The following is a 27,269-nucleotide window of genomic DNA, read 5'->3' on the forward strand; positions in this document are numbered from 1 at the left end:
GGTTACCAATAATAGGTATCCAGAAACGGGATTAAATGTAGTTTATTAAGGAACAGAAAGACTTTATATAGCCACGGTTATAGGTATGAAAAACATCTCAATTCCAAAATAATATAATTTGCAAATATTAATGTTTCAAAGCTTAAGCTAATGGAACAAAACATTTATCATCAATTAAAAGGAAATATGGTATAGTAAATATGGTTGACCAGCAACAATGCCGTCACATTTCGCCTACTAACGCTTAACGTTTAATGCTATTGGCCGTTAATTTGTTTGAACCTTATTATGTAAACAATCAAATGAAAAAGAGTTCTGAAAATCGCTTCGCTTCAATCCTAAACAAAATGGATTGGAAAATGGTACCCAGACATTATTGAATAGAGTAATGTTTGTAATTTAGGCTCTTATTAATAAAAAAACTAGTCAAAAGATATTAACAATTTGGCAGCTACGTACCAATAAAAAAAAATGGGATAAATATTTATAAACAAAATAATGCAGTAATAACCAATTTAAGATAATGCAATATTAATATTGGAACAAAACATTTATCCCATTAAAGGAAAGATAAAAAGCGTCCATAGGGGAATGGTTAAGAACAATGCACATTTTTCTACGAAATTTAAGTTTGGCCGTTAACTTTGAACCGTAGTATTAAACAATCAACTTGAAACAGGTGAAAGATATTGAAGGTGGTCATTTTTGTTTTGTCAGTAAAGAGAGGGGGATGGATCTTCAAGGAGCCTTTACAAACAGTACCATTTTCCGCGGTTTAACAAAGGGTGGTCAACTTTTTAAATAGAGGGGTTTTAAGTGGGTTAAGTCTCGTCTTATCGTTATCGTCACGGTCATGGCAGCTGTTGCGCGCAGTGTAAAGACCATATTTTCTAAAAATATCGATTCTTGATATAGTCGACGACAAAATCATCGTACCGATACTATCGTATAAAAAAATAAAAAATATCACCTATATCGATATACCGATCTAGTATCAACAATCCTACTTGTGCGTTCAAATTTTAAAAAACTGTCGTTGACAACGGACGTGCTTGTGCTTGTCTCTGCTGTTGTTTTGCCGGAAAACGGAAAACCAAGTGCAAAGTAGTGTGCCACCGCCAGGATCTTCATTCGGCGCCCGCAATCAAAGTAATTTTTTGGCAAATCCAACCAACGTGCCCGTGCCTGTGTGTGTGTGTGTGTGTGTCACTTGGTGCATTTTCCACGTTTTTTTTTTTATGTTACTCTCGTCCAAGTGAGCGCGGGCCATTTGGTTGTTAAAAAAAGCGGTGCAAATACTATTGGTTGTTCTTTTTTTTTTTGCATTGTGTGACTGCAACGGTAGGTGTTGAACTAGTGTGTGGGAGTGCAAAATGACAGGATGCATGCAAAAGGCTGAAATGAAAAGAGCAGACCAAGAATGCCGATGACGGGAAGAATTGGAAGCACAGAATAAGGATGCCAAGCAGAGTAGTGTAGTAGTAGTAGTATTGGAAGATGCCTAATCGGACACTGTCAAGGGTCGAAGAGGACCAAACAGAGAGGAAGAGACCAAAAACCAAAACCCAAAATCGTAACTCATCCAAAAACAAAGTCTCCCATAGGCAGTCGCTATCGCAGTCACAGTCGACGCCGCAGTTGCTGTTGCCTGCTTGCGCAGCAATAAAATAAAAATTTACCAACATACACAGACTGAGGACACGGACACGGACACAGACATGTGATACGAGCTAAAACAACCACCACTGGAGATCTCTCACCAACACACTCACACACACCGAGCCCCGAGTCACACTTGCGCTCTGACAGTACGGTACGCTACGGTGTCGTGTAGACGATGAGTGCATAGGAGGGAAGGGGCTCTTGGACGAGGAGGGAGCTTATCTCTTGCTTGCTTTGAGAACGAAGACGATAAAAGCAAAGCAAACAACACACTCACACACACACTCACGTGGACACAGGAACAGTCAGACGGACGGACGTATGGACAGGAGGGACCCAATCGGCCTGTTTCTGTTTTTGGGAAAAGAATAAAAGGAACAAAGCAAAGGCAAAGAAACGTCAGTTTGCACTGGCTCTGCTTTGTCCCTCTCCTTCTTTTGGCTCCTCATCCTGATTCTGCCTATCCTTCTCATACTTCTTCGTTTAAGTGCCTTGCACATGTGCGTAAGGACACACACATACACACACAGAGTCACACACACGCAGAGAGTCCCAATTTGTAAGCTGAGAGAGCAAGCGAGACACTACTACACAGCCACGAGCATTTGTGAACCAAGCTGTTCCGTTTGCACGTGTAACGGCGTTCCATTGCCGAATTCCTTTCCATTACTCTCCTAACCATCGTATCTTCACCTTCTCCCTCTTTTCAGCTGTCTTTTTTTTTGTGTGTAAAATGCAATACGCGAAAAATAGATAACGCAACAATAAAATTATAGTTCAAGTGCAAAAAATAAAAAAAAAAAAACATCTAATTTCAAACGCAATTCAATCCCCCACCACCCGTAAAACCGTAACAATCAAAAGAAAGAAAAAGAGAATTTTGTCGTCTTGTCCAGTGGAAACGAATCATCAAGTCCGAAAACAACAAATATAGTTCAATCAGAAGGCTGGGAGAAAAAAAAAAAACAACAAAACTATAGAAATAGCAACAAGGACAAATAAACAGCAGGAGACGCAGCAGCGCAGGCCCCCAACAACAAAATGTCTGCCACAATAGTGCAGAAATCGACAGCAACAGTCGGCAATTCGCATTACTTTGAATGCGGCGACTTATTCCAGACGGTAAGTCCTACCCAAATCTAATCCCCATACCACCACCCCCCTGAAATATCAATGGAAATGGTACCTTTTTCTCTTTTCATACGATTTCCCCTTCTCTAGTTGGAAATCTCCTCACCCTTTTTGAAGATCTTTAAAAGTGATGCTAAGTAAAACTCGTGAATTTCACTTCTGTTTCCAAGTCCATTTCCATTGAAAAACAATTACAGTTTAAATTGATGAATGTTTTTGGTTTTACATTTTCTGTGAGTCAAGTGCAAGTGTTTTTCGAGTGATTCAAATTGGAGTACAAAGTTCTCCTACTGCTATAAATCATTGCAACGATTTACACACACTTTAGACTCTAAAGCTTAAAGCAATAAATAGAGAAATGTCCACTAATCCTAATGCAAATTCCCTAGTAAAAAAAAACCATTCAAGTTTTTACCACAAATATATGTATGTATGTATGTACATACTATGTACTTTTACTGTACGAATATTTGATTACGATACAAAATTGCAACCAAACTGATTTCGGTAGATTTGTAGGGAGCGGCGGGGGCAGTGCATATAGCATTTGCGAACACCGGCGATTATTCTTTTTGCGCATTTCGTACGTTTCCGTTTCGTTACACGTTCCACTAGTCTGTGTGTCGCGGTGTGTGAGAGTTATTATTCGAAATATTCAGCTGATTCATAATTATTTTTGTTGGCAAACACTCACAATTTTGATGGCGACATCAAAATGCACAACGCCACACCGACGACAACATTAACTGGAAAACGAACTAAATAAATTGTCTGATAAGGAGAAGCTTGGTGGGTTGATTGGTGGGTGGGGACGGGACGGGACCTGCGAATATGATAAGTTCTTTGGGACACTCGAAGCAGAGAGCCAGTGGCAGAGAAAGGTGAGGTTTGGCAGACGGTGCCAGAGACAAACAGGCTTTGATTCGATACGATTCGATTCCGTTTCGTTTCACGCTCTCTTTACTCACTTGTTGACCGATTGTTTTAATTGTAAAATGGAAGGATTGTTGGGGAGAGGGAGAATGCCATAACTTCATATAAATGTACCTTGCCTTGAGCCCTTCTCTCTCGCTCTCTCTTGCAATCGCCTGATCCGGTGATCTGCTGTAACTGTAACTTAAAGGAGATGGCAACGCAACGTAGCAATTGTCGTCATTAGGCAGCAGCATCGTTAACAAATTATAATGATAATTTAAAATGCCAGTGTGTGCGTGCGGAAAGTTAGTGGCTGCTGCTTGCTGCGACTGAGACGTCAGCAGCAGTCGGAGGAGCAGCAGCAGCAGCTGGTGATCGACAACAAATTCGATTAAGTCAGTTCCGGGTTTGGATTTTCGTGTTTTAGTGATTTTTGGATTTTTTTTTGTTGCTTTTGGCTTTTGCTTTCAAGCGGAGGAGAGACTGCTGCTGTGGTATCCCTCTCCCTCTCTGTACCACTCTCCGCCTCTCTCTCCCCTCCCACTCTTGAACGGTACGGTTACGTGCAAAGTTTGTCATTGACACGAGATTCGCGGCAGCGTAACGAGAGGGGTAAGGAAGAAGTCGCGCAGTGGATGGTACGAGGGAAGTGGATTGAAATTGAAAAGTGGAGTGAATGGAAGAGACAGCCAAACTATTAGACAGGGGAGTGAATGGTGTTGGGCTGTCGGGTTGAGGTTGGGGAGCGAGGAGTGCAGCAGCAGCGCCTCCAAGCTAAAGCTGAAATCGCTTTTGCCAAACTGCTATTTAGCACAACGGTTCAGCGCCATCGACATATCGTTCATACATACATACATATATGAACAGTAGTTCGTATCGGTCATCGGAAAAGTCTACAAAGTATAATTTAATAGCTTTCCGATCTGCTTGAATTCTGTGTGGCGGCCAAGCCTGCGACTTCGAAACCCTTTTTTCCCCTGCCCCGTTTTGTTTTCCAGTTTGTTTTGGTTTCTGTTGGGGAAATTTGCGTAAACTAAATGCAGGGCCATCGGGGGGGTCAAGTAGAGCCCATCTACGAGTACACAAGCAAAAACAACAACAACAAACACAGCGAAAGGCAAGACCAGCAGGCGGGAATAGGGCCAAGGCGGAGGGTTGATGTCCGATAAAGTTGCGAAGACTTTTTGTATTTTCTGTGATTTTTTAACGAACTTTGCCTGCTGCTGCCTGCCTGCCTCCTATTGTGTTATCGATTACACTAGCAACCCCACAAACCAATTGGGGCAAAATTTGATAATATTTTTTTTTTCTATGGCAGACTTTTTTGTAAAGTTTTTTTTTTTGATTTACGCTGGTTGAAAACGATTGATTGGCAGTTGGCAACAAACCTAAGTTTAGTAACGATTTTAGCTCCTCCATAATTTTATGAGCTCCTAATGCCCTAACCAAAAGCGTACATACCCCTCCAGTATCCTTGCCAATCATACACCCTCTAGGCGAAAATCAAAAACAAAATACTAAAAAACCAAAAAAACCAATAAAAAGTAAATCCCCATCTCAGAAAAGTCGGTTTGGATCCTTGAGGAAAAAAAAGTTCGATTTTGTCGGGTAGTGTTATCGGACGGAGCCGACAAAAGTAACAGCGATTGCAATCGCGACTGCGTTTGCTTTTGCTATGGTAAATTAATTTGTTGCTTTTGTTTTTGTGTAATCGGCCCGTCATTACGCAGCATTTTTTCTCTCCCTTGTTGGCTTCTGTTTTTTTATTTATTTAATTTTTTTTTTGGCAGACCGCAATAGCAGCTAAAAGCAACAACAGTAATTTTGCTGCCGAAAGCGAAAGGGGCGCGCACACACACACACACGTACACAATAGAAACTGCTGGTGCAGCGATCGTTGCTTTTTTGTTTCGTCTTCTGCAGCGCGCGCACAGGCGACTAAATCGTCAAAGACGAATTAATGCTGGCTGGTGATGGTACCACTTACATCCACTCCTATCCAATATCCTTATCAAAATCGAAAAAATCTTTAGGTAAATCTCTAGTCCGTATTTTCCCTAAGACTCCTAAACATTGGGTAGGAATATCTATAGAATTAAACGATTTTCCCTCTTATTGATTCGTTTTTCAAGCGATCGATAAACAAATACAATGCCCATACATATCATGTGGGTGCATTGACCGATAAAGGGGAAATTCGAGAGATGAGTGGAAAACAAAAACAATTTACAAACATGGTAATATTTTGCTGTAAAAACATAGACGATTGAATGCGCCCCACTCAATTTTCAGAGACTCGCCGACTTGCTGATAAATTCTATTGGTGGGGTGGGACGTGTGACTATTTTAATTCCCATAAATATTGTGGGCATCAAAAAAACTTTTCCGAGCAATTCCGAGGTAAACAAATTGGACATCACTATTTGTCTATTGTCTCAATTTTTATGATTCCCGGAGCTGCAGATTGTTCTATTAGTACTACTTGGGGGATGTGTTTGGTCATGGCTTTCCCACGCATTGCGGCGTGCTGAATCCATATATTTTTGTCGGGTGGATCTTTATGAAGATGAGGTTGGAATGGGAGAGGAGAGGATAGTTGGAATTATATTTTCTCGCATAACTTTTATTTACATCATTTTTAAATACATAAATAGAGACATGCATGTGTGTGTGAGTGTCGAATGGAGTTGGGGCATCTTGGGACCTGTTTTTTGTGGCCTCTCTTGCCTTTCCCGAAAACTAAAAATGCTTAGTTTTGGTTTTAACCAGCAAAATCCTGATGTTGTGCCGCGTAATCGTCGTATTATGTTTCATGCCTCACATGCAGCGTATGCACATCTACTCTACCCTCCACTTGGCCTCTCCTCCTCCTGTTCCCTAACACACGCTGAGCCGCTGGAGAGCGGAGAGTGGAGAAAGGAGAGGTTCACTTACAAACGACAACGAGCGAGCGAGCGACTACATTTTTTCCGAATATAATTCCATTTCCTGCCAAGGCGATAACGCTGCCGCCGCCGCCACGGGTTTGTATGCATGTGTGTGTGTGTGTACATGTCCCGACGATGCCGCCATTGCTTGAGCTGCTGCTGCCTCTGCATCGGTGATCGGTGGAGTGGAGGTGGACTAGAAGGAGGATAGCGGAGTAGCGGGGGAGAGAGAGCGAGGCCGCTACCTACCTACAATTGCCCTTCCGCTGCCTGGGTCTTGCTGCTGCGACCCGTACCCGTGCAGGCAAAAAACAAAGACAAAAACAACTCTTCAATCTCCGCTCCCAATGCCTGTTGCAGCGATATCCTCCCTCCCTCTCTGCATCGCTCCCTCAAGAGGCAAACGTCATTTCATTTCATTTCGATTCGATTCGACTCGATTAATATGCAGCGCAGGCCCGCGCACTCACACACACACTGCCACAGGAACAGTCACCACACGCAGGCGCTGGCAGAGGCACTGCCAATCATGAGGACAAAAAGAGGATGGGGAGCTTCTAGAGTCGAGGCATTGATACCCTTTCTAACCCCTTGTTCTTAAGGTCGCTCATTTCAAATAAGTTAAAGATTTCGAATCTACATACATACATTTAATGGAAACTATTTTAGTAATCAAGAATTCATAGTACATACTTATGCATGCGTGTATGCACTTTACCCAAGTCTGGGCAAACTCATAATGTCCTGACTACAAAGGGTATCAAGAACGATTGACTGGCAGCAGGCCCCTAGCAAGAGGATTGAGAAGAGATGGAATAGATAGAGCGGCTGGCTTATGATCAAATTCTGGAAACGTTTGATTGAAATTTTTGTTGAAAATGATCAGCAAACATCATTGATATGTACATACATACATATGTACATATATATTTCCCATAATAAATTGCATTGGAGACCCAGGCTGGACGGACAGCTCGAACTTAATTGTTCCTCAATTATTTGTAGCTTTTCGCGTATTTCTCTACAACTCGTGTGTTTTTTATTTATTTTTTTTTTTTTTTTTGTGCAAAGTTAACAAAAAGATAAATTAAGAAAAAATTATTTTCGTGCAATGCAGTCGTTGCGCTTATTATTATTAATATTATTATTATTAATGTCTGTTATCGTTCGTTTGTACTGGCATATGTACAAACCTACATGCTTACATTCATACATGCATATGCATGAGATTGTTGTACCGTGTCCCTCTCGCTCTCTTTTCCTCTGTCGGCTGGTGTGTGCAGTCGCACTCGCACTCGCCTTTGTGTGCGATGTACATGCATACATACATACATATGTACATACATAGTTGTTGTCGTCGTCGTCGTCGTTGGGCTTGCTATCTCCCACACCAGAGCCGAATGGCTCCCTCCCCCTCCACCGTTCTGCTCCACACCAGCCAGTCAAATGGGTACCGTACCTCCCTCGCTCGCTCCCTGCCTCACACCACATCACAAACCAAACGACTGGCCTGGCTCTTCCCGCTCGCTACCCCCCTGAGCACCATCATCGTACTCTTGTTTAGCCTGAGACTGTGTGTGAGTGAGAGAGAGAGAGTGAGTGAGTGGAGGAGCGAGCGGGTGATCAACGTGAAAGATGTGATCGTGGAGGACGGGCGACGGCGACGGAGGCGAAGACGATTGCCTGCCTGCCTGCCTGCCTGCTCTGGCACTTCATATTCTATTGTCACTGCTTGCTTTTTGTTGTTTCTGTTGTAATCTTGAAATTGTCTTCCATGTGAGTTTTTGTTGCTGCCTTTGCCTTTTGCTAATGGCCGCTCAATTGAGTGCCAAAGTACAAGCCGTCCCCGTCCCTCCCCCTTCTCAACTGACATTCCCCTAAGTACTAAGTGTAAATGCTCCAGTGTGTGTGTGTGAGAGAACTGTTTGCATATTGTTGCAGTGGGGTCTCGTTTTGTTTTGTTTAGGCAGGGGTGTTTGTGTTGTGTTGTGGCTGGGAGAGGGGATCGAATTAGAATCGATATTTACCTCAAGTCGTACTAAAAATATATTTCCCGGGAACGCTAAAACCTGAATTATCATTAGGTTCGCAGAAATCTAAAACTTGTCATTCTCCAGCCATAAGTGTTGTACATCACATCACCCTCTTAATATTGCTATCCGCCACTGGCACTGGCTCGTTTCCTTCTTTTGCTCTCGCCCTTTTCGTTGCACTGCTTTCAAATTGAAACTTTAACTGTAACTGTTCTCCTCTGGTGGTGTATCGTCGTCGTCGTCGCTTATTAATTTTTGTTAATAATGTTATGCTGGTGAACGAACGCAAACATTTTTTTTTTGTCATGCGGGCCCGCCCTATTCCTTGCATCAATGTCTGGAGGGCTGGCTGGTGCTGCTGCCAATCCCAATACCAATCCCAGTCCCAATTCCCCCAATCCCACAAAAATTCAATCGAATCTATTATATAATCGGCCAGTCGGCTATCGGTTTGACGCAGACGCTGGCAGAGCAGCCGCAGCGAGCCAGCAGTAGTAGATTTCCATTCACATTCACTGTCGCTTTTTGATTGTTGCTTTTGCTTTTGGTTTTACTTTTGCTGTGCTGGTTTTGCCCCGTTCGTCCGACCGACCGACCGCCCGGCCGTTGTTATTGGTCGTCTCTCGTCTCTGTAGCCAACTGGTTTTACAGGACAACAAAGATAACAGCAGCGTAGCCAGCAACACATGTGAGACAGGGAAAAAAGTGATTCTAAGCAAAGCAACCCCCGATCCGATTCGATCCGATATCTTATAATCGCTTCTCCCTCCCTCCCCCAACTCGCCACCACCATCTCCTTCCCGCACCACATTTGATGTTGATTTGGTTTGCTGCTCACGATTTCGACAACGAGCCGAACCCGAACCCGATCCCATCCAAGCCTAGCCGACTCGAGCCAGACCACGTGTTCAACACATTCCCAACATGTTGCTCTCTTCTGGATCTCCTCTCTCCTCCTTGGGCATTCATTCTCCCTTCCTCCTTCTGCTCGAGCCAGGCTGGGCTCTTGGGCTTGGGACTGCCTTATGCCTGTCCCTCTCTTGCATGCTGGCTGTTTACCACACCACTTTGTAATCTTGTTCTTTGATACCCTAGCAGAGGATATGATCGGTTCTTAGCAAATTCAGTGAGGGAAGAATAATTTCCGATAATATACAATGTGTATTGATCAGGATCAGGATCAGGATAGCAATAAACTGTAGCTGTGTGTGTTTGTGTTGGCCTTCATTACACGGTGAAAGATTTCAAAACTGTTTTCGAACCTGCATCACTTTATCACATATGTACATATATATATGTACATATAGGTATGTAGGTACATACATATGTGTGTATGAACGAAGGATATAAAAAGACTTGGACACTGATTTAACCCACCCTGCGTATTGTTGTTTCTCGGTCTTTGCTTTATTTTGTTTCAGCTGGTAATCAAATGGTCGTCGATGTATTTATTGGCGTTGGAAAACAGGTAGATAGAAGGAGAGGGACGGAGAGGGGGAGATAGGGTAGCTAGCGCTACAACCTGTGAAGCCATCTCCGTCAGTCCTTCCATTTAGAGAGGGGATAATGGGTACGGGCACGGTGGGGGAGGGGACGTTCTGTCTTTATCTACGGTCTTTCCCCACTCTCCTTTTGTCAATGATTCTTCCCCCATTGTCAGCTCTCTTGCACTGTTTGCCTGGACGCCTATCTCTACCCTTCCCCGCCCCCTGCGTGCCGTCTGCGTTGGTATTCGTGTGTGCATTCTCCTTCCCTTCGCTTGCTAATTTCTCTATCAGCTCTGCCCACTGCCCCAGCTTACCGCTGCTGCAGCAGCAGCAGCATACAAAAAGAGCTGGAACAGCAGCAAAAGATTATTATTTTTATATGAACTAACTAACCCAATAATAAGTATTCTTATCACATTAAATCACTCACAAACACAAGAACAAGCACACACACACACACAGTCACGTCTGTATTATGAGAGCGCGCGCGTGTGTGTCAACAAGGGGTCGAGCAAGCGATAGAGAGAGAGAGTGTGATGGGATGGGAGAGAAAGAGCATGCACTGCCCGATTGCTCTGTTTTTCTGTTTTTATTTCATTTCATATTTTGTTCGACGTGCTCTGCTTGCACGGCGAGAGAGAAGGAGAAAAGGCACATACATGTGTGCGATTTATTGTTGGGAGAGTTGCTGATAGAGAGGGGTGGGGAGGGATCGTATCGTATCGTATTGGATCGGATCGCACTGCCATGTGCTCGCTCGCAGGCACAACACAACACATGTACAAACATACATACATCCATACAAATGTGTGCCCGGTCGGGCAGCGCGGGCGGTCAGAGGCGGCGACGTCGCGCATTGATAAGCGCAAAGAACAGTTCTGACTGATAAAGAAAGTGATTGAGAGATCGAGAGCAAGTGGCTGAAGGAAGTCTCTCTCAGAGACTCAAACTCTCTCGCTGTCTGCAAGCTGAGCTCTAGCAAGGGATCACTGCAATCGAAATGTGAATGGAAGGGGAGAACTGTTGTCAGGGGTGGGGTGGGGGCTGTCTGCTAAGCAGACGTAGACGTATGCACCAGGGATCGATCCGATTCACCAGAACACATTCCCCCGATAAGGATTGATGTGTTTTGACACCCCGACGCCACTGATTGACCGCACTGATAGCCGGAGTGGCTGACAGCATTTGTTTTTGTGCTGGTGGGGGGTAGATTTAGAGTGGGGGAGAGTGTAAGCGAGTGGGCTGGAACAGAGGTTGGGACAAGGGCAAAGGGTTCAAGCAGATGGGTAGTGGGGTCTGCCCGTCTTTCCTTCCAGCTATTGCACCACTGCAGTCCACTGTCAACTGTCTGTCTCTCGATAGCGTTTGTCATTGTTTTTTTTTCCTTCTCTTTAACCTCTGCTCGCCTTTCCACGCTCTTTGCTTTGCTTGTTCCACGCTTGTCCCCTTATTCCCCTAGGAAATACAAGGTACTGAATGCTTCGATATGTATTTATGTATACCTTTCTTATGTACCCGTACGCGTACCCGTACCCCTTTCTAAATTTGTATAATTGCCTTTTTCCTTGACCCTCTCCACTGATTGTTTCGCTTCGAACGTGGCCCGTCCCGTCCCCCTTTCCGTTTTATTTTTCTTTGTCTGTTTGTCTGTTTTCCTGCTTCACTGCTGCTCCTCTTTTGCTCCCATTCGCTCAATTTCGATTACATAACTCGTGTAATTTTTGTGGCCATCATATCTCTCCTATGCCCTTTGCCGCCCCTGCCCCCCTCTCTGCCACTCGGTTTATCCCCTTTGTTTGGCTGTGGTTTACTTTTAAGCAAAACAAAAACGGCAATTGCAACATTTTATTTGGTTTGCCTTTTTGCCTTTGCCTTTTGTTTTATTTTATTGTTGTTGTTGTTGCTGTTGCTTTTGTTGGATTTCGAGGGCAAAATGCGAAAACTGCGCAAACGCAACGTTAAAGCAAAAGCAACAATAACAGTGGCAGAATAGCGGCAGAGGCGCAGCGACTGCGACTGCGCGTCACTTTGCGGGGCATTGCGACAGAGATAGCGTGTTTGCGAGTGCGAGTGGGAGATGAGAAGCATCCACAAGAAGAAGAAACGAAACGAATAACGAATTATTGTTATTATATTTTATTTATGTGTTCACACACACACACACACATATCGATGAAACCCTTCGAATATTCGACTTGGAACTCGACTTGGGGGCTCTTTGTCTCTGGGGGATTTTGTGTGCTCCGATTAATACCCTTTTTCTTTTGCAGAGGGTGGAAGTTTGTAATTATTTGGTAAAGATTTGTGTGGAATATTTTAATAAAACATCGAAACATAAATTAACATTAAAATTGAATGCCCATGAAAAAAAATATATTTCGAAAAAAAATTGTAACACATGTGCAGCGCAACTATTGAATCGGCGCAACTGAGGGTATCAACATTTCGGACACTCGCACCTTTTTATTTCTTGGTTGTTTTTTTTTTTTTTTGTGTATGTTTCTTATGGCTCTTGTGCTCCGAATTTAGCAAGGCCAAGAGTTGTTGTTGCTGCTTGGTTAATGCTTAATGTTGTGAAGTTTTCTTTTATTGTGTTTTATTATTATGTGATTTGGTCTGTGAGTTGGTTATGTGAGTGCGCGAAGCAGCCCCCCCCCGAGCCGTGCCGAGCCAAGCCGAGCCGGTTTCGTAGGCAGCTAAATCGAAAGAGGAAGCCACAAGACAAGGCAAGACGGGAGACAAGAAACAAAAAGACAGACAGACAGAGAGAGAGAGACAACGGACGATTGGCAATGAAACGAAACGAAACTGGCACGCCAGCAGCGTTAGCGTGTTGCGCATGCGTCCGTCGGTCGTTTCCCCCCAACCCCACCCGTAACCGTGCTTCCCCGCCTTCACTATAGCATTGACGCGGGCAACACTCTCGCTGTCTATGGGTTCAGTGTTGTTTCTTCGTCGCTTACCAAATATTATTACCAAAAACAAAAAAAAGAGCAGCCAACCGCGGGTAGCGGACACCAGCAACAGAGACAGCAACAGCAACAACAACAACAACGGATGAACAATGAAAACGACACGAAAATGTGAAATGCTCCATTCGACCTAGACCCCAATCGATGGATGGGATGGCCCAAGCCCATACCCAATGCCCATGCCCATGCCCATGCCCAGGTATTGCCAAGTCGCGTTCGTCGGTCGTAATGATGATCACGGCGATCGTCGACGACGACGACGATAATGATTGGCTTTGTATTTGTGTATTTGGGTTTTGAGTTTTGAGTTTTTGGGTTTGGGCCAGAGACCAGTCCAGCCCCCCCCCCTCCCTCCGCATGTCCCAAATTCAGCCTTTGGCAACATTATGTAAATGCTGCTTTTGGGTTTTCCTTTGCTTCCATTTGAAAGCAGAGAAATAAAAAAAACTAAAAACAAAACCAGAAAAATCTAAAAATGATTCGCGAGGGCCGTTTATTTGGGTGTTTATTTGGGAGTTGCATATTGATATCATAATTTAATTTAAATACGATTAAGTAATGTGCATTGGCTACCAAATATTATTATGTGCAAAGTTTTGCTTGAAGTTTTGGTTTTCTCACAATGGTTCCGATCTTAAAGGTTTCATTTTCATTGCTGATAAGAAATACTTGCTAAGCGCAGTGAAACGAAATGCAGTATCTAGCCTTACCCCATTCCACTATGTGCCCCCCCCCCCCACGCATTGCCTGCCTGAGATCGCTTTGAAATATTCATGGGTCTGCTGCAGCTCTCCTCACTCCTCTCGGTGCAGGGTGGGGGGTGTGCGATGTAGTCGCCCAGCCCAGCAGTCGATCAATCAGAAGAGTGAGAGTGGGCGAGCGCGGTGGAGTGGTGGAGCTGCTGCTGCAGCTGGACTGAAATTGAATGGAAATATGGGAACGGAATAATGGGAAGGGGGAATGGGAATCCAGTACTCTACTCTCCCTCTCCTCTCCCGTACACAGAGCAATGTAATGAAATGCAGTGGTGGCGGGGTAAGCGGGGTGGGGCCCCCTGCTAATTTCCAAGTCAAATATTCCTCGGCTTTTTGCCTTGCGACAATTAAAATCGATTCCGAGGCCTTGTTTTTTTATTTGCTCTCTTTTCTTCATGCACTCTCCTTTACCCTCCTTTTCTTTGTGCTGTCTATCCGGCTGTCTGTCTGTCCGTCCGGCTGCTCAAAAGGACTGTTGTGCGATGGGTTGGGTTGGGTTGGGGTGGTGTATGGTGGGGAGGGAGCTTTGATACGATCTCGATCTCGAATATCTGCTTGCTAATCAAATTGTTACCCAACAAAACAAAACCAAACAAAACAACAAAAAAACATCGAAACGAAACGTAAACGAATCAAAACAACAAACCACTGAAATCTCACACTTTGCATAGAAAATTTGAGGCTTACCTTGAACTTTAGATTGAACTGAAATCTGGCGGCCATGTTACACACGAAGCCCACCCTCCCGCCACCCAGGCTGGGAGATAGGCGTTCCGAACATTACAATTATCCAACGATCGATCTTCTTTGACAAACTGGAAGCCGAAGCCTGGAATTAGCTGGGGGATTAGCATCCCATCTTGTATAATAATCGTTAGGATTCTTCCCCCTACGCCCCCTCATACATACTTTATACATGCATATACATACAGCTGTGGCATAAATAATAGCACCATGACACTCAATTTTCTGTATTAAAGGATTTTGTTTAAACAGTGGTATAAATGAACGGTTTAAGAACTATTATATATACTTTAGGATGTAATCTAATGTTTCCGAAAGCAATAGTTTGTATTGCAGACTTCAAACGAAAATTATCAAAAAGAAAAGGAATTATTCAGGAATTGAGGCGGCAACAAAAATAGCACTGATTTCCAAAAATTAAAAAAAAATACAACTTTTAAAGAAGCTTTCCAAATTTTTCATTAAAGTAGGTTACTTTAGTTGTATTCAAAGGTTAATAGTTTGTTGTAAAGCCTTTGGAAGCAACCACAGTGTCTCAGCGTCTAGTTATGAAAGTTCACCTCATTTTCGCATCTTTCCTGGGAGATATGGCTCCACCAATAATGCCTGATACCCCAAAGATCAATATTGTTCCTTGGTTTCGTATTAGAAACATATTTTTTAGCCTTAGCACAAAGATGTTTCATGGTGTTCTTATCTGGCGACTAAGCAGGCCAATGCATTACATTAAATGCACTGATCTCGAACAACCTTCGAGCTTCCTTGCTGGTCTGTTTTGGATCATTTTCCTGATGGCAACCACAAAACAACGGCATTTCCTATTCCATATAAGGCAGCATCATTGTTTTCTAATATTTTAATATAGACATGTTGATCCATCATCTATTTGTGCCATGTATTGGACCACCTCAATAATACGAAAAGCATGCCTTATCCCTGAGTGTTTAATGATTTTATATATTAGCCAGGGGTTTTTATTCTGCATTAGGTGTCGTCATACATAAGATTGATAGCCTTTTCCACAAAAAAAAAACAATTTGACTTTCTTCGGACGACATGATGTTTCTTTGGGATAACTCCAGTGCTATTTGCATACTGCACTCACTTTGACCCATGGCTTTCTTTCTAAAATGGATTTTTCCTCGGACTTTTGGCACTTAATTTATGTTCTTGTATGCAAGAACTAACTTTGCTCATCCGAGGCGATTTTTTAAGATCCTTTTTTAGCTCAGTGGACGATTTATAAGGGTCCTTCATGCTCTCATCAAGCAGTAGTTTGACCGGAAATGGCGGTATCGCGGCTTTTATTCCATGTGTTTTTTGTTGGTTGCATGTTTTAAAGCATTGCGAATCAATGCTCAATGATCAACCAACAATTGGATTCACCTAAACATAGGTGTCTCCTTCTGGAATAAAAGTTTTGATCCTGTTGCTTTTTTCTAACCTAAAGTGCTTTCTAAGGCCCAAAACTACTTTTATTTTGTTAAGTTCTTGCCACAATCTGCTTAAGACACCGAATTGTAATTTAATTAAAATCATAAACTATCGAAAATCTCGGAAAAGTAAAAGTTTTTATAAAAAACCAATTTTAGTGCTATTTTTGTTGCCGTCCTATTTCGCTTCTTTTTTGGAAAATTGCCTTTAGTAATAAGAACCGTTAGGAATTTGAGAGTAAGCACACTTCTATCAGAGAGGAGACATGTAAACCTAATTGATATTATAGTCAAGGGCAAAATATGTTGGTTAGAGATCAGGCTTTGAAACAATAAAGACTGTGGTACCAAACAGTGCTATTATTTCTGCCGCAACTGTACATATGTATATGTATGTATGTATGTAATAGATTCATGCCTATATCCGGATTCTCCACACGTGCTTGGAGAATACTAGCTCGCTTCTCTGCCTCTCTCTCTCTCTCTCTCTCACTCCGCATACGATCTGCGAAGGCAAATGTATGTCCTTTAGAGATTTATTTATTGCTAAATAAAAGGTAATCCTTTTAATTTTCAGCCTTAGTAATATTATTCTGGCAAATTCCAAACAAAAAATAAATATTGTGCGCATTTTTTGAGCCCTAGAAATGTTTGTATGTAAATGTGTGCTGTGTAATTTTAACAGCTTTACACTTACCTAAATACCTTGAAAATGATACGCTGAATGGGTTTTTGTTTGCTACAATCGGCAAATGGTTAACCCATAATTCCCCCTTTTGATGTTGATGTGTAAAATTGGATGGTAAATTGGGGGCTATATATATGCATATATTTCTGTTTATTAATCTGTCATATATGTATGTATATTTATATTTATTTGCTTTTGGTGTTTTGTGTGTTTTGTGTTTGCTGCTTCTGCTGCTGCTGTGCTCCTTCGTTCACAGAAAGATCTAAACGGCACACGCCCCATCCCCCCATTGGATGTTGCCTTTTACTCCCTCATCTCCTTCTACACTCACTGTATTCCTCCACTCCTCGCTCTACCAATTCTACTCTCTGTCGCCCCCCACACCCTTCTGCTTGCTGCTGCTGTTCCTCTCTTACCTGTTTATTTTTTGCAGGTTGTTGCTGTTGTTGTTGTCGCAAGGCATTAAAAATAACACTCAATAATAATTTTGTATTCATTTTCAATTCGCATATTGACGTCGACAGCGGCGAACAGCGGCAGAGGCAGCGCCAGAGATCTGCCCTGTCTTTTTCTTTGTGTGTGTGTGTTAGTGTGTGTGTGTGGTTATGGTGTTGTCTTTGTATTGGTGTTAGCTCATCGAGGTTATGGATATTGCGTCGTCGTCTCGTCGTCGTTTGTTATCGTCATCGTGTAGTAGTTGTTGGTGTAGTTTCTGCTGCTGTTGTTGTTTTTGTTGTTGCTGCTGCTGGTGTAGCTTTTAAAAAATAAAAACCAGTTAGCAGCAGCAGCAGGTCTTCAGCATCTCACGCATACACACATCAACAGAGAGCAAGCAGCCTGTGTGCGAGTGTGTGTGTGTGTTAACGTGTTTATGAGACACAAAAAAGTAAGCGGAAAAAAACACACCACCAACAACAATCACCACAAAATCTTACCTAACAGCCGGAGCCCCAGTCTCCGTCTCCCTCCCTGTCTCAGCCTCAGCCAAAAGCCAGGCCCCAGGTCCCCCAATCAAAAAAGTTGTACATAAAAAACAACAGACAATGTATATTGTTTATGTACACAAGATACATACATATATACATATAAATATGATGGTATATGTGTGTGTGTGTATGTATATAAGATCCAATTTGTATGTTAAATACCCCCACCCCCAATATATGGCATATCCAAATATACACCAGCAGCCAACTGTCTTATGGATATAGATTCAATGGTCTTCGAACCGGAACTTCAACGTTAATAAAAAAATAAATAAAAAACAAACAACAAAAAAACACAAAAGCTTGCAAAAGCCCCCAAGGTGGCTTTGGCTCACTCTCTCCCGCTCTCTTAGAGTGTGGGGGATCAGTGGAACAGGGAAGATCATTCCCGTCACTTCCGAAAAAAAGGAAGACGAAGATCGCTAGGTCATACTTTCATCTAGATCTCTCTCTGGAAGGGAAGAGCTAGTAGAACAGCTCTGGAATCTCTGCTTGAACTAGGAAGAATACGTAGACAAAAGAAAAGTAGAGTAGCCCCAAGTAGAAAAAAAAGGAAATAGAAAGGCAAATTAGTCGAAGAATTGTTGTAAGGAAACCCATATGTAAAGCAGAGCAAAACGAAGCCAAAACTAAAGAGGAGCAGGGAAGAAATAGCAACAGAAAACAGATCAAGAAGAACTGAAAGCAAAAAGCATGTGAAAAATCATAAGAGATAATGAGGAAGAGGAGGAGGAAACAACAAAAACAAAACAAGCCAAGCCAAGAAAAGTGACCGCAACCAGAGCCAAAGAAAACGGCAAAGCGCAAGAGCAAGAGCATGACTGGAAGGAAAAGTAAACTTATTTTCATTTTCAAATGAAAGGGAAATTCTCACCTAGATGAGAGAGGGAGAGAGCGATGAGAAGAAGCGAAGAACTGAGCTTAAAACGGTGACACAGATGGGTAGCGGAGAAGGAGAGCGAAAGAGATGATCACACACACACACAGCGCAAAAAAAAAAGCAAAAGCAAAACGAGAAGAACACAAAAACAAAGAACAAAATCAAGAATGTTGACATCGAAACTTTTTATGCCCTTCTCTGTGCCAATTTCTTGTGCCGATGGCTTCTCGCATCCGAATCCCATGTTCAATTATCAAAACTCGAATGTGTTTTAGTTTAATATTCCACACAAATACAGATTTGTAATCTTGGAAATCCGCATAGCCCATTCCAGCCTGGATGAAGGGTATCCCAAAACCCGACTCTAATCCGCTCTTATCTAGCTCTAGCTGTTACCGCTTCGCCTCTCCCTCTTCCACTCGCTCGGTTGCTTGCTTTTACCTGCTCCTCTCTCTTCTCTCGACTAGAGTAGTACCCGCTCCATGCTCCATGGTACACTCCTGTCTTAATCTTGTTTTCACACACACACACACACACACACGTACGGAAACCAAAATCCAGTCACAGTAGGGAGCGGAGAGAGGGAATGAGCAAGCGAGCGAGATTGTGGCGTTCGCCAACTTAAAGTTGTTTTCGAACACGTTTAAGCGTTTCGAGAGACACATCGTACCACAACGAACAGCCCAGCCAGCCCCCCTCCACCCTCCACACTTCACCTCCTCTGCCCACTATTTGTGGTACTTTATGCATGCTAAAGCTTAAGCAGCAGCAGTAGTGGCAGTGGCAGCGGCAGCAGCAGCAGCAGCAGCAGCAGCAGGAGTCAGCGTATCCGCAGTCTCAGTCGCAGTCGCTGCGATGCCGTAAGCATCAAAGTTGGTCAAAGCAGTCGTAAAAGGTTTGCTAAAACTTGTTGCCATTGCCTCTGCCCTCTGCCCTGTCCTCTGCCTGTGCTAGCGATCTGCGCAGAGTTACACAGCCGCACAGCTGTACAGGGTTGCCAGGTGGTTGAGAGACATAACAGCTGTGATTATCGCATAATTTATGGCAGAGATGTAGCTACATACATATGTGTCACTGTAGTTAAGTGTGGTTTTAATTTAGTAGAAATTCTTTATCCTTTTACTACTTTTCAAGGTCACAAAATGTAATGCAGGAAATTGAAATTAAATGAAATTGGAATCGAAATTGAAATACGAAAAATGGAAATTGAAATACAAATTTAGACACGAATTTGTGAAAAGATAGAGCCAAAAGCAGTCAGCGCAGACAACAACAAAAAAAGAGCTAAATTTCTGTTCAGTTCGTTTATTCTGTTACGACTGCTGGCTGAATCCAAATAATTAACCGCGCAGGCAAATGAATTAATTTCAAATCGAATTTTTTTGTTTTTCCATTGATACTGAAAATCAGACTAAAGATAACCTAAGCTCAATTTATTTTTTATGTACATATGTATGTATTATGCAAATTAATAAATATACATACATACAGTTGTGTTCAATGAAATAGTAGTGCCGCACCTCATCACTTTCAAAACTCTTTTTGAGACACTTCCAGTTATCCAAATTGAACAAATGATACCTTTTTAAATAGACTTGACTGTTACCATTAAAAAACCGACGAAATATCAATACATTTGAATTCCATTTTCTTGTTTACATGACATAAGCCGAATACCCATGAAATTTGCTGTTCAATGAAATAGTAGTGTTTTAGAACATTGAAAAAAACAACGAATCTCAAATAAAAACATATATTTCATGTTTTTCATGGAGCTTTAATATTTAGTTTTTAATCAATTTGGTTGTCGTTTCGAACTTAGCCGAACATGGGTCATTAATCTCTTGCCAACGCTTCAAAAGGGTTTGAGCCAATAATCCATGAACCACTTGCTAAAACTGGGCTGGTTCACGGATTTTAGTTGCAATAATGTATTTGGTATTCCCCATAAGATTTCGATGAGATTTATATCCAGTTGGACAGTTGGCCATGGCAAAACGTCGATCTTTCCGATAACAATTAATTCCTAGCGAGCTTTTATGGGTGTTCAAGTCATTATCCGGTTAAAATATAATTTTAGCAGTAATTTTTTAACTGTATTATGAATTTAATGTATTCTAAGATGCCTACATCCCCAATTTCGCTCAAAACCATACTACCCAAACGCCAGGCCAGAAAGTACTTGCTCATATGAGCTGGTCCCCTAGGGCTCAGCCTAGCATGCCCAATGCTAATTTTCATGATTTTAGGTGGTAATCGGATTTCTGTGAATGCCAAACATATTCTTTTGAATCTATCTTACCAAATAATACAACTTTACTATCATCAGTAAAAAATATTTTTGTCCCTGTGACACAGGCCAATTCACATCCGTTTTTCCAAACTGAAGTCGTGCACCCTTGTACTCTCAGACCCAAACGCGGAGCTTTCTGGGACTTCTTGAATTCAAATAATGTGAAATCAACCGTCTACAAACTGTCACATAACTGATAGAGCGATTAAAAAATTTTTTTCATAATTTTTGAGGATATTGAAGGCCTGGTCTTGCCTCGACCATGCCGACCATCCTCTATAAATATGTTTTCGAATACAAAATCGATTTTCAGTCTACTCTTATAGTTAATTAATTAAACACAATAGTGAGAGTGCATACAACTTAGTTTTCAATCCCATTATACCTCCTTCCTTAAGTTTTTAGTCTAAATCTTAGGTCTCCTCTTCTGGACCGAGCAATGATTTCTTCAACGCTTCAAAATCAAAAGTACCGCTATGTACAAAACTTTCTTTCATCAAATTATTTGATAACCAAATTGAGCTTAAGGGTGGTGACTTATTTAAATTAATTTGTTTGTTTTTTCATTTTTAAAATTAAATTAACCCAGCACTACTATTTCATTGAACAGCAGATATCATGGGTAGTTGTCTAAAGTCATGAAAAACAAGAAGATGGAATGCAAATGTAACGTGGTTTCTTCAAGCTTCTAATGCTTACATTCCAGGCTTTCCGTAAAGGTATCACTTGTTCAATTTGAAGGACTAGAAATATCTCAAAAAGAGTTTTGAAAGCAGTGAGGGTGCGGCACTACTATTTCATTGAACACAACTGTACATATATGTACACCGTTTTGTACTGATTATGGTTTTGAAAGCGTATAATTTATTACGCTAAATCATCAAAGATTCTTGTGGTAAAAACTATTTTAATGGGAATATAAATTTTTATTTTGTTTTATGTATACATACATATGTAATATGCAACATTTAACCATGTAATACTCATTTACATTCCCATGCCACCCCATCGTATTATTATTATTATTATTTTTTTTTTTTTTTGAAAATAATGACTAAAGCTCTTCCGTGAAGAGATAAGCTGCTCCGCAAGTGGGGTAAGGCAGCTGTAATCTGTTATCTATCTCTCTGGAGATTTCGAAACCCCCTTTTCTTTTCCTGCTTCCACGACATTTGTCCGCTGCTGTTGGCTCTGGGACACTCTGGGAACTCTGGCAACTCTATTGCTGCTGTCGCTGCTGGCTGTCGTTGCGCATGCGTTCGCCTTTCGCCTCTCTTCTCGCACTTGTTGAGCAACCACAGTCAACCGGTTTTTGCTGCTCAGACAGAGAGAGAGTGAGAGAGAGGATGAGGTGGGCGCTGCTGCTGCTGCTGTTGGGCCCCCCAAAATATTGTTGGTAGCTTCGGCTGCGCGTCTGCGTATGAGGCTGCTGATGCTGCTGCGGCTTTTAGCTCCGGCTTCAACTGTTGGCTGTTGATGGGTGGGAAAGGGAGAGTGAGAGGGACGGAACGGAACGGTGACGGGGACGGGGGGGGAGTTGGCTTTTCGTGTTGTTGGCTTGAACTTGAGCTCCATACATATGTAATTGGCTCTTGGCTGGCTGGCAGCTGTTGCTGTTGCTGCTGCTGCTGCTGCGAGAGTAGTTTTGGCCACGCTTGGAGTGGCATGGCATGGCATGGAGTGGGTTGCCGTGCCGTGCCGTGCTGCCTTTCAGCCAGAGAGTGTACTTTGCTGCGCTGTGTGTGTGTGTGTGTGTTAACTGGTTGCATAACATGTTACAGCATCGCACGAAACGAAAACGAACCAAGCGACGGACGGGCGGGCAGACAGACGGGAAATACGGCGTTCCCCAAAAAGAAATAAAACCGAAACTGATGACGACACGATCACAAAAGAGGGTGTATGGCAGGGGGGGTGGGTAGAGTGCTGTGTGGATGGGATTTGGAGAGTGGAAACAAAGGGAGCGCGCGGCGGTTAGGAGTGTTTGCCGATTAGGTGTGGGATTGGGGGGGAAAGGAATATGGAGTGTTGCAAAGAGAAGAAGAAACAGCGCCAAATGATTAATTGTATCCATTTATGTAATGTAATGTACCTATGTATAAGATACCCTTGCGAACAGGGTATTCCTGACCTGAGATAGATCAGATCTTTGGGTAATTGAAGCAAAGAACTGATATGATGCCTATGATTGATGCCGGAATCAGCCTAGGGTTACATATCAGTACTATCAGTAACATACATATATCAATCGAAATAATCGGTGACTTTAGTTTAACTTAGTTTGATATTCACATTAAATCTAATTAAAAATCAAGTCAAGTCCAAACCGAAAACAGTTCAGGATAAAGAGAATTAAATTTTCAAGTAAGTGCCAAAAGGCCAACGATAAAGATCCTTCTCCATTTTGCGAATCGGAAGCCGGTCGCTGTAATAGGGAGAGCTTCGCCCCCCGCATCCGACTTCCCTTTGGCAGAGTATTGGTGTGTCTGTGTGTGTGTGTGTGTGTGTGTGTGTGTGTGTGTGCGGTTGGTTAATGTCTGGAAAATTATAAGCATTTGTGACTTTTGCAATATCCACCACACGCTGCAAGTGTGGCTCAGTCGCTGCCTCAGCCTCAGTCGCTGCTTACCAAAAATAGCGCTGCTGCTGCTGCTGCAGTCGCTGCCGCTGCCGCTAGACCAATGCCTGTGTGTGTGTGTCTGTGTGTGTGGTTGGGCTTTTGCTTATAGGTCAAGTTAAAAGTAAAAGTATCCAACACCATTTAAGCCGTGTCTTTGCTGCTCGCCCTCTTTCGCGCTGTCTTTACCATCCCATCCCTTTTGAGTTTTTTTTTCTTTTTGGTTTATTTTTTTTTTTTTTTGCGAAACATTCGCGTTACGTATCCCCCCAAAAAGCAGCAATGGCAATTGATTTCAACGTATCTCTCCCATTCGCAGGTGGCCAGCGATCATCACCAGCCGCAGCAGCACCAGCAACAGCAGCAGCAGCAGCTTCAGCTTCAGCAGCAGACCGCGGATCAGCTCGTCCTGGATATCAACATGGAGCAGTCACAGTCACAGCAGCACCGCCTCCATGGTGCCCTCACACGCACCATCTCACAGCCGGCTCAACAGCGCCACCCTTTGCACCAGCAGCAGCAGCAGATGCAACAGCAACAGATCCAACAACAACAACAGCAGCATCAACAGCAGCAGCAGCAGCCGCAGGGTGTTGCCTCCCTGGTGACGATCATTGAGAATCTGGGGAACATGAATCTGCACCGCAAGCTCGAGCGCACACAGTCCGAGCCGCTGCCCCAGCAGCCCATGAACATATCTCGGTGAGTGCCCCAAAAACCCAGATTCAAAATCCTTAATGCAGATGCAGAGCTTTCATTCGACGCCAGACTTATGACTTATTTATTCCGTTTGCTACAGCTACAAGACGGAGCTCTGCCGCCCGTTCGAGGAGGCCGGCGAGTGCAAGTACGGAGAGAAGTGCCAGTTCGCGCACGGCTTCCACGAGCTGCGCAACCTGCAGCGCCATCCCAAGTACAAGACGGAGTACTGTCGCACATTCCATAGCGTCGGATTCTGCCCCTACTGGGCCGCGCTGCCACTTTGTGCACAACGCAGACGAGGCCCGCGCCCAGCAGCAGGCCGCAGCCCAGGCGGCTAAGTCGGGACAGCAGCAGCAACAGCAACAGCAGCAGCAAGGACAGGGACAGGGACAACAACAGCAGCAGCCGCAGCAGCAGCAGCAGCAGCAGCAGCAGGGCTTCCAGAAGCCATCACAGCTCGGAAGCCAGACGAGCATCAGTCAGAGCATCAGCATCAGCCAGAGCCCATTCTTCATGCCGCTGAGCCCGCCGCTGAGCATGAGCACCGGCTCGGACCGGGAGTCGCCCACCGGGTCGCTGTCGCTCAGCCCGACCAACTCGCTGACGAGCTTCCCCTTTCACGATGCCATGCCGCTGCAGCACGGCGGCTACCTCTGCATGGCCGTTGGCTCCTCTGGCGGCAAGCACGGCACCGGCGGCGGCAGCTCCGCCTCATCCACATCCTCTTCCTCGGGCCTGGGACTGGGTCTGGGCATGGCCATGGCCATGGGACCGGCCACGCCGCCAGAAAGCCCCAATGTGCCCATCTCGCCGGTGCAAACACCACCACCGTACGAGCCCAGCACCCCGAGCAGCAGCAGCAGCAGCAGCATGAGCGGCGGCAGCGGAAGTGGCAGCGGAAGCGGAATGGGAGGACAGGCCAAGCAGGTGCTGCAAAAGAGCATGAGCACGCCGATGCAGCAGGAGGAGATGCCGCGTCTGCCCGTCTTCAACCGACTGAGCTCCGCCGTGGAGGAATACCAGCAGAAGCTGCAGTCCATCCTGCTGCCCTAAGCAGCACCAGCACCAAGTGCCTACACTCACCCTCGCCCCAAAAAACAATCATCCAACAACACTGTCCCGCATCCATCTAATCATTCAATCAGTCACCAACAGCAACCTTGACAAAATCTCAACAACGACTACTCCGAACCATTGTAGACTTGATCCCCTGGCTGCTCCCTGATTGCCCGGGATAAACTTCGCAGCCACCTATCCACCAGGACTTAAAAATTCCCCCTAACCTAATTCCTAATCCAAACAATCAAGCAACAACGATGATCTTGACCAACGAACAGCACAGCAATGTACTCTTCTTGCAACTGCAGCACAAAGAGCTGCAGAGTGTTGCTCAAAAACACACCACAAAACAAAAGAAAACAAAGACAATTGAAACGAAATCTGATCTTAGAGCACACAAACATTTGTATACATGCACGCGACTGTATACAGATCCTTGGGTCTTGCATTTATAGGACCTATTCGCGGGGACCTTACCGCACACACCCATTAGAACCCAGGCAATTTCCAAATTGCTCTTGTTTAATATTTATGCAAACAATTTGACTAGTTTTTATATGCGATCGATCGTATTTGAGAATCGATTATCAATCGATCCGATTAATGTAACGAAAATCCAAAACATATATATTCAAATATATATGTACACGCATGTGCATATACATGTATATATATATATATATATATATTTATATATTCGATATTTAACGTTGGACCGTAACGTTGTCTTCCAATCCAATCCAAAACGGATCGTCGAGAGCCGATAAGGTTCTTTAATTTATTATCCTGCTAAATTATGTAGTAGCAACGTTGTGTACATATGCGATATGAGTTGATATTTCTTGATAAACTTTATATAAATTATACAATACTTACATTTACGAGACTACGATAATGATTACGATAATGATATAACGATAACGCCAATGCCAATCCACTGGCTATCGCTATTATCGATGATATACCTCTTGCAGTCCACTGCAATGCAACAAAACAAAACAAAAAAACAAAGCAAAACAAAAACAAAAACGAAAAGACCCAACCCCAATCACAATCACAATTAAAAGAAAAGACAAACAAGAACAGAACCGAACAGAAACCTGTCGATTGTTCATCAAAAGACTATCGATATCGAACGAACACTACTCTCGATTCGATTCGATTCATGTTAATGATATCTTATTGATAAATTTTTGTGACGCGAACGGAAATGCTGATTTTTTAGACACACATAATTTATTTTCACATAAATATACATACCAGATATTTTATATGCGATTAATGTTAATAATTTATGAAACCAACCCGCTCACACATACAACAGATTTATACACACAAACACACATACACTTACACACAGAACACGGACACACACACACACTCACACAACACAACACACACATATATATTTTGACCATTGATAATTTTATGTTTTTTTATATGGTATATTCAGAAAGAATCATTTTGTTTATTATATATTTTTATTTAACTTAATTTATTTTATATATTTTTTTCTTGATTTCTTATTTTGGGTGCAGTTATATAATTATAATTGTTAGTGTTACGCGATAAGAGAAGGGCAGCCCCTATTTATACGAGACCTCTATATAATCAGGGCCCCAAGCCCAAAGGCCACGACAAAAACCGACAAAGCCTTTAGCCCCTGCAAGGGAAACCCCCCATAGAAAACAAGCAGCTGGCAGGGGGGCATATTTGGTTAATCTTTGGTGTTTGTGGGAGGTGGTCGGTCAGATCGACACACACACACACACACACAAAACTGAGTACAGTGTTAGCGATGTATAATTAAGCGAAACGGAGCAACAAATACAAAATAGCGAGCCACAACTTAATGGAAATATTTAAATTATTTATGTACAAACAGACACACCCCGACATACAACATACATACGTATATTTATTTATGCCTGAATCGATAGATATTTTTGGAATCCTTATATTTTTTGTATGTCATTGTCCCATTT

At 43.1% G+C, this 27,269-nt stretch overlaps 1 protein-coding gene across 1 annotated transcript; it reads left to right on the forward strand.

Moving 5' to 3' along the window:
- The first annotated feature begins 1,011 nt into the window (after nt 1-1,011).
- On the forward strand, nt 1,012-26,675 carry LOC111074803 (protein TIS11). The gene is given in 5 exon segments (XM_041591994.1): nt 1,012-1,149; nt 2,373-2,784; nt 23,843-24,225; nt 24,323-24,488; nt 24,490-26,675. Coding segments are annotated over 4 exon segments (1,419 nt in total). The 5' UTR covers nt 1,012-1,149; nt 2,373-2,703; the 3' UTR covers nt 25,279-26,675.
- The last annotated feature ends 594 nt before the right edge of the window (nt 26,676-27,269 follow it).

The sequence above is a fragment of the Drosophila obscura genome, unplaced genomic scaffold (assembly GCF_018151105.1).
Source record: "Drosophila obscura isolate BZ-5 IFL unplaced genomic scaffold, ASM1815110v1 contig_165, whole genome shotgun sequence".
NCBI classification, from domain to species: domain Eukaryota; kingdom Metazoa; phylum Arthropoda; class Insecta; order Diptera; family Drosophilidae; genus Drosophila; species Drosophila obscura.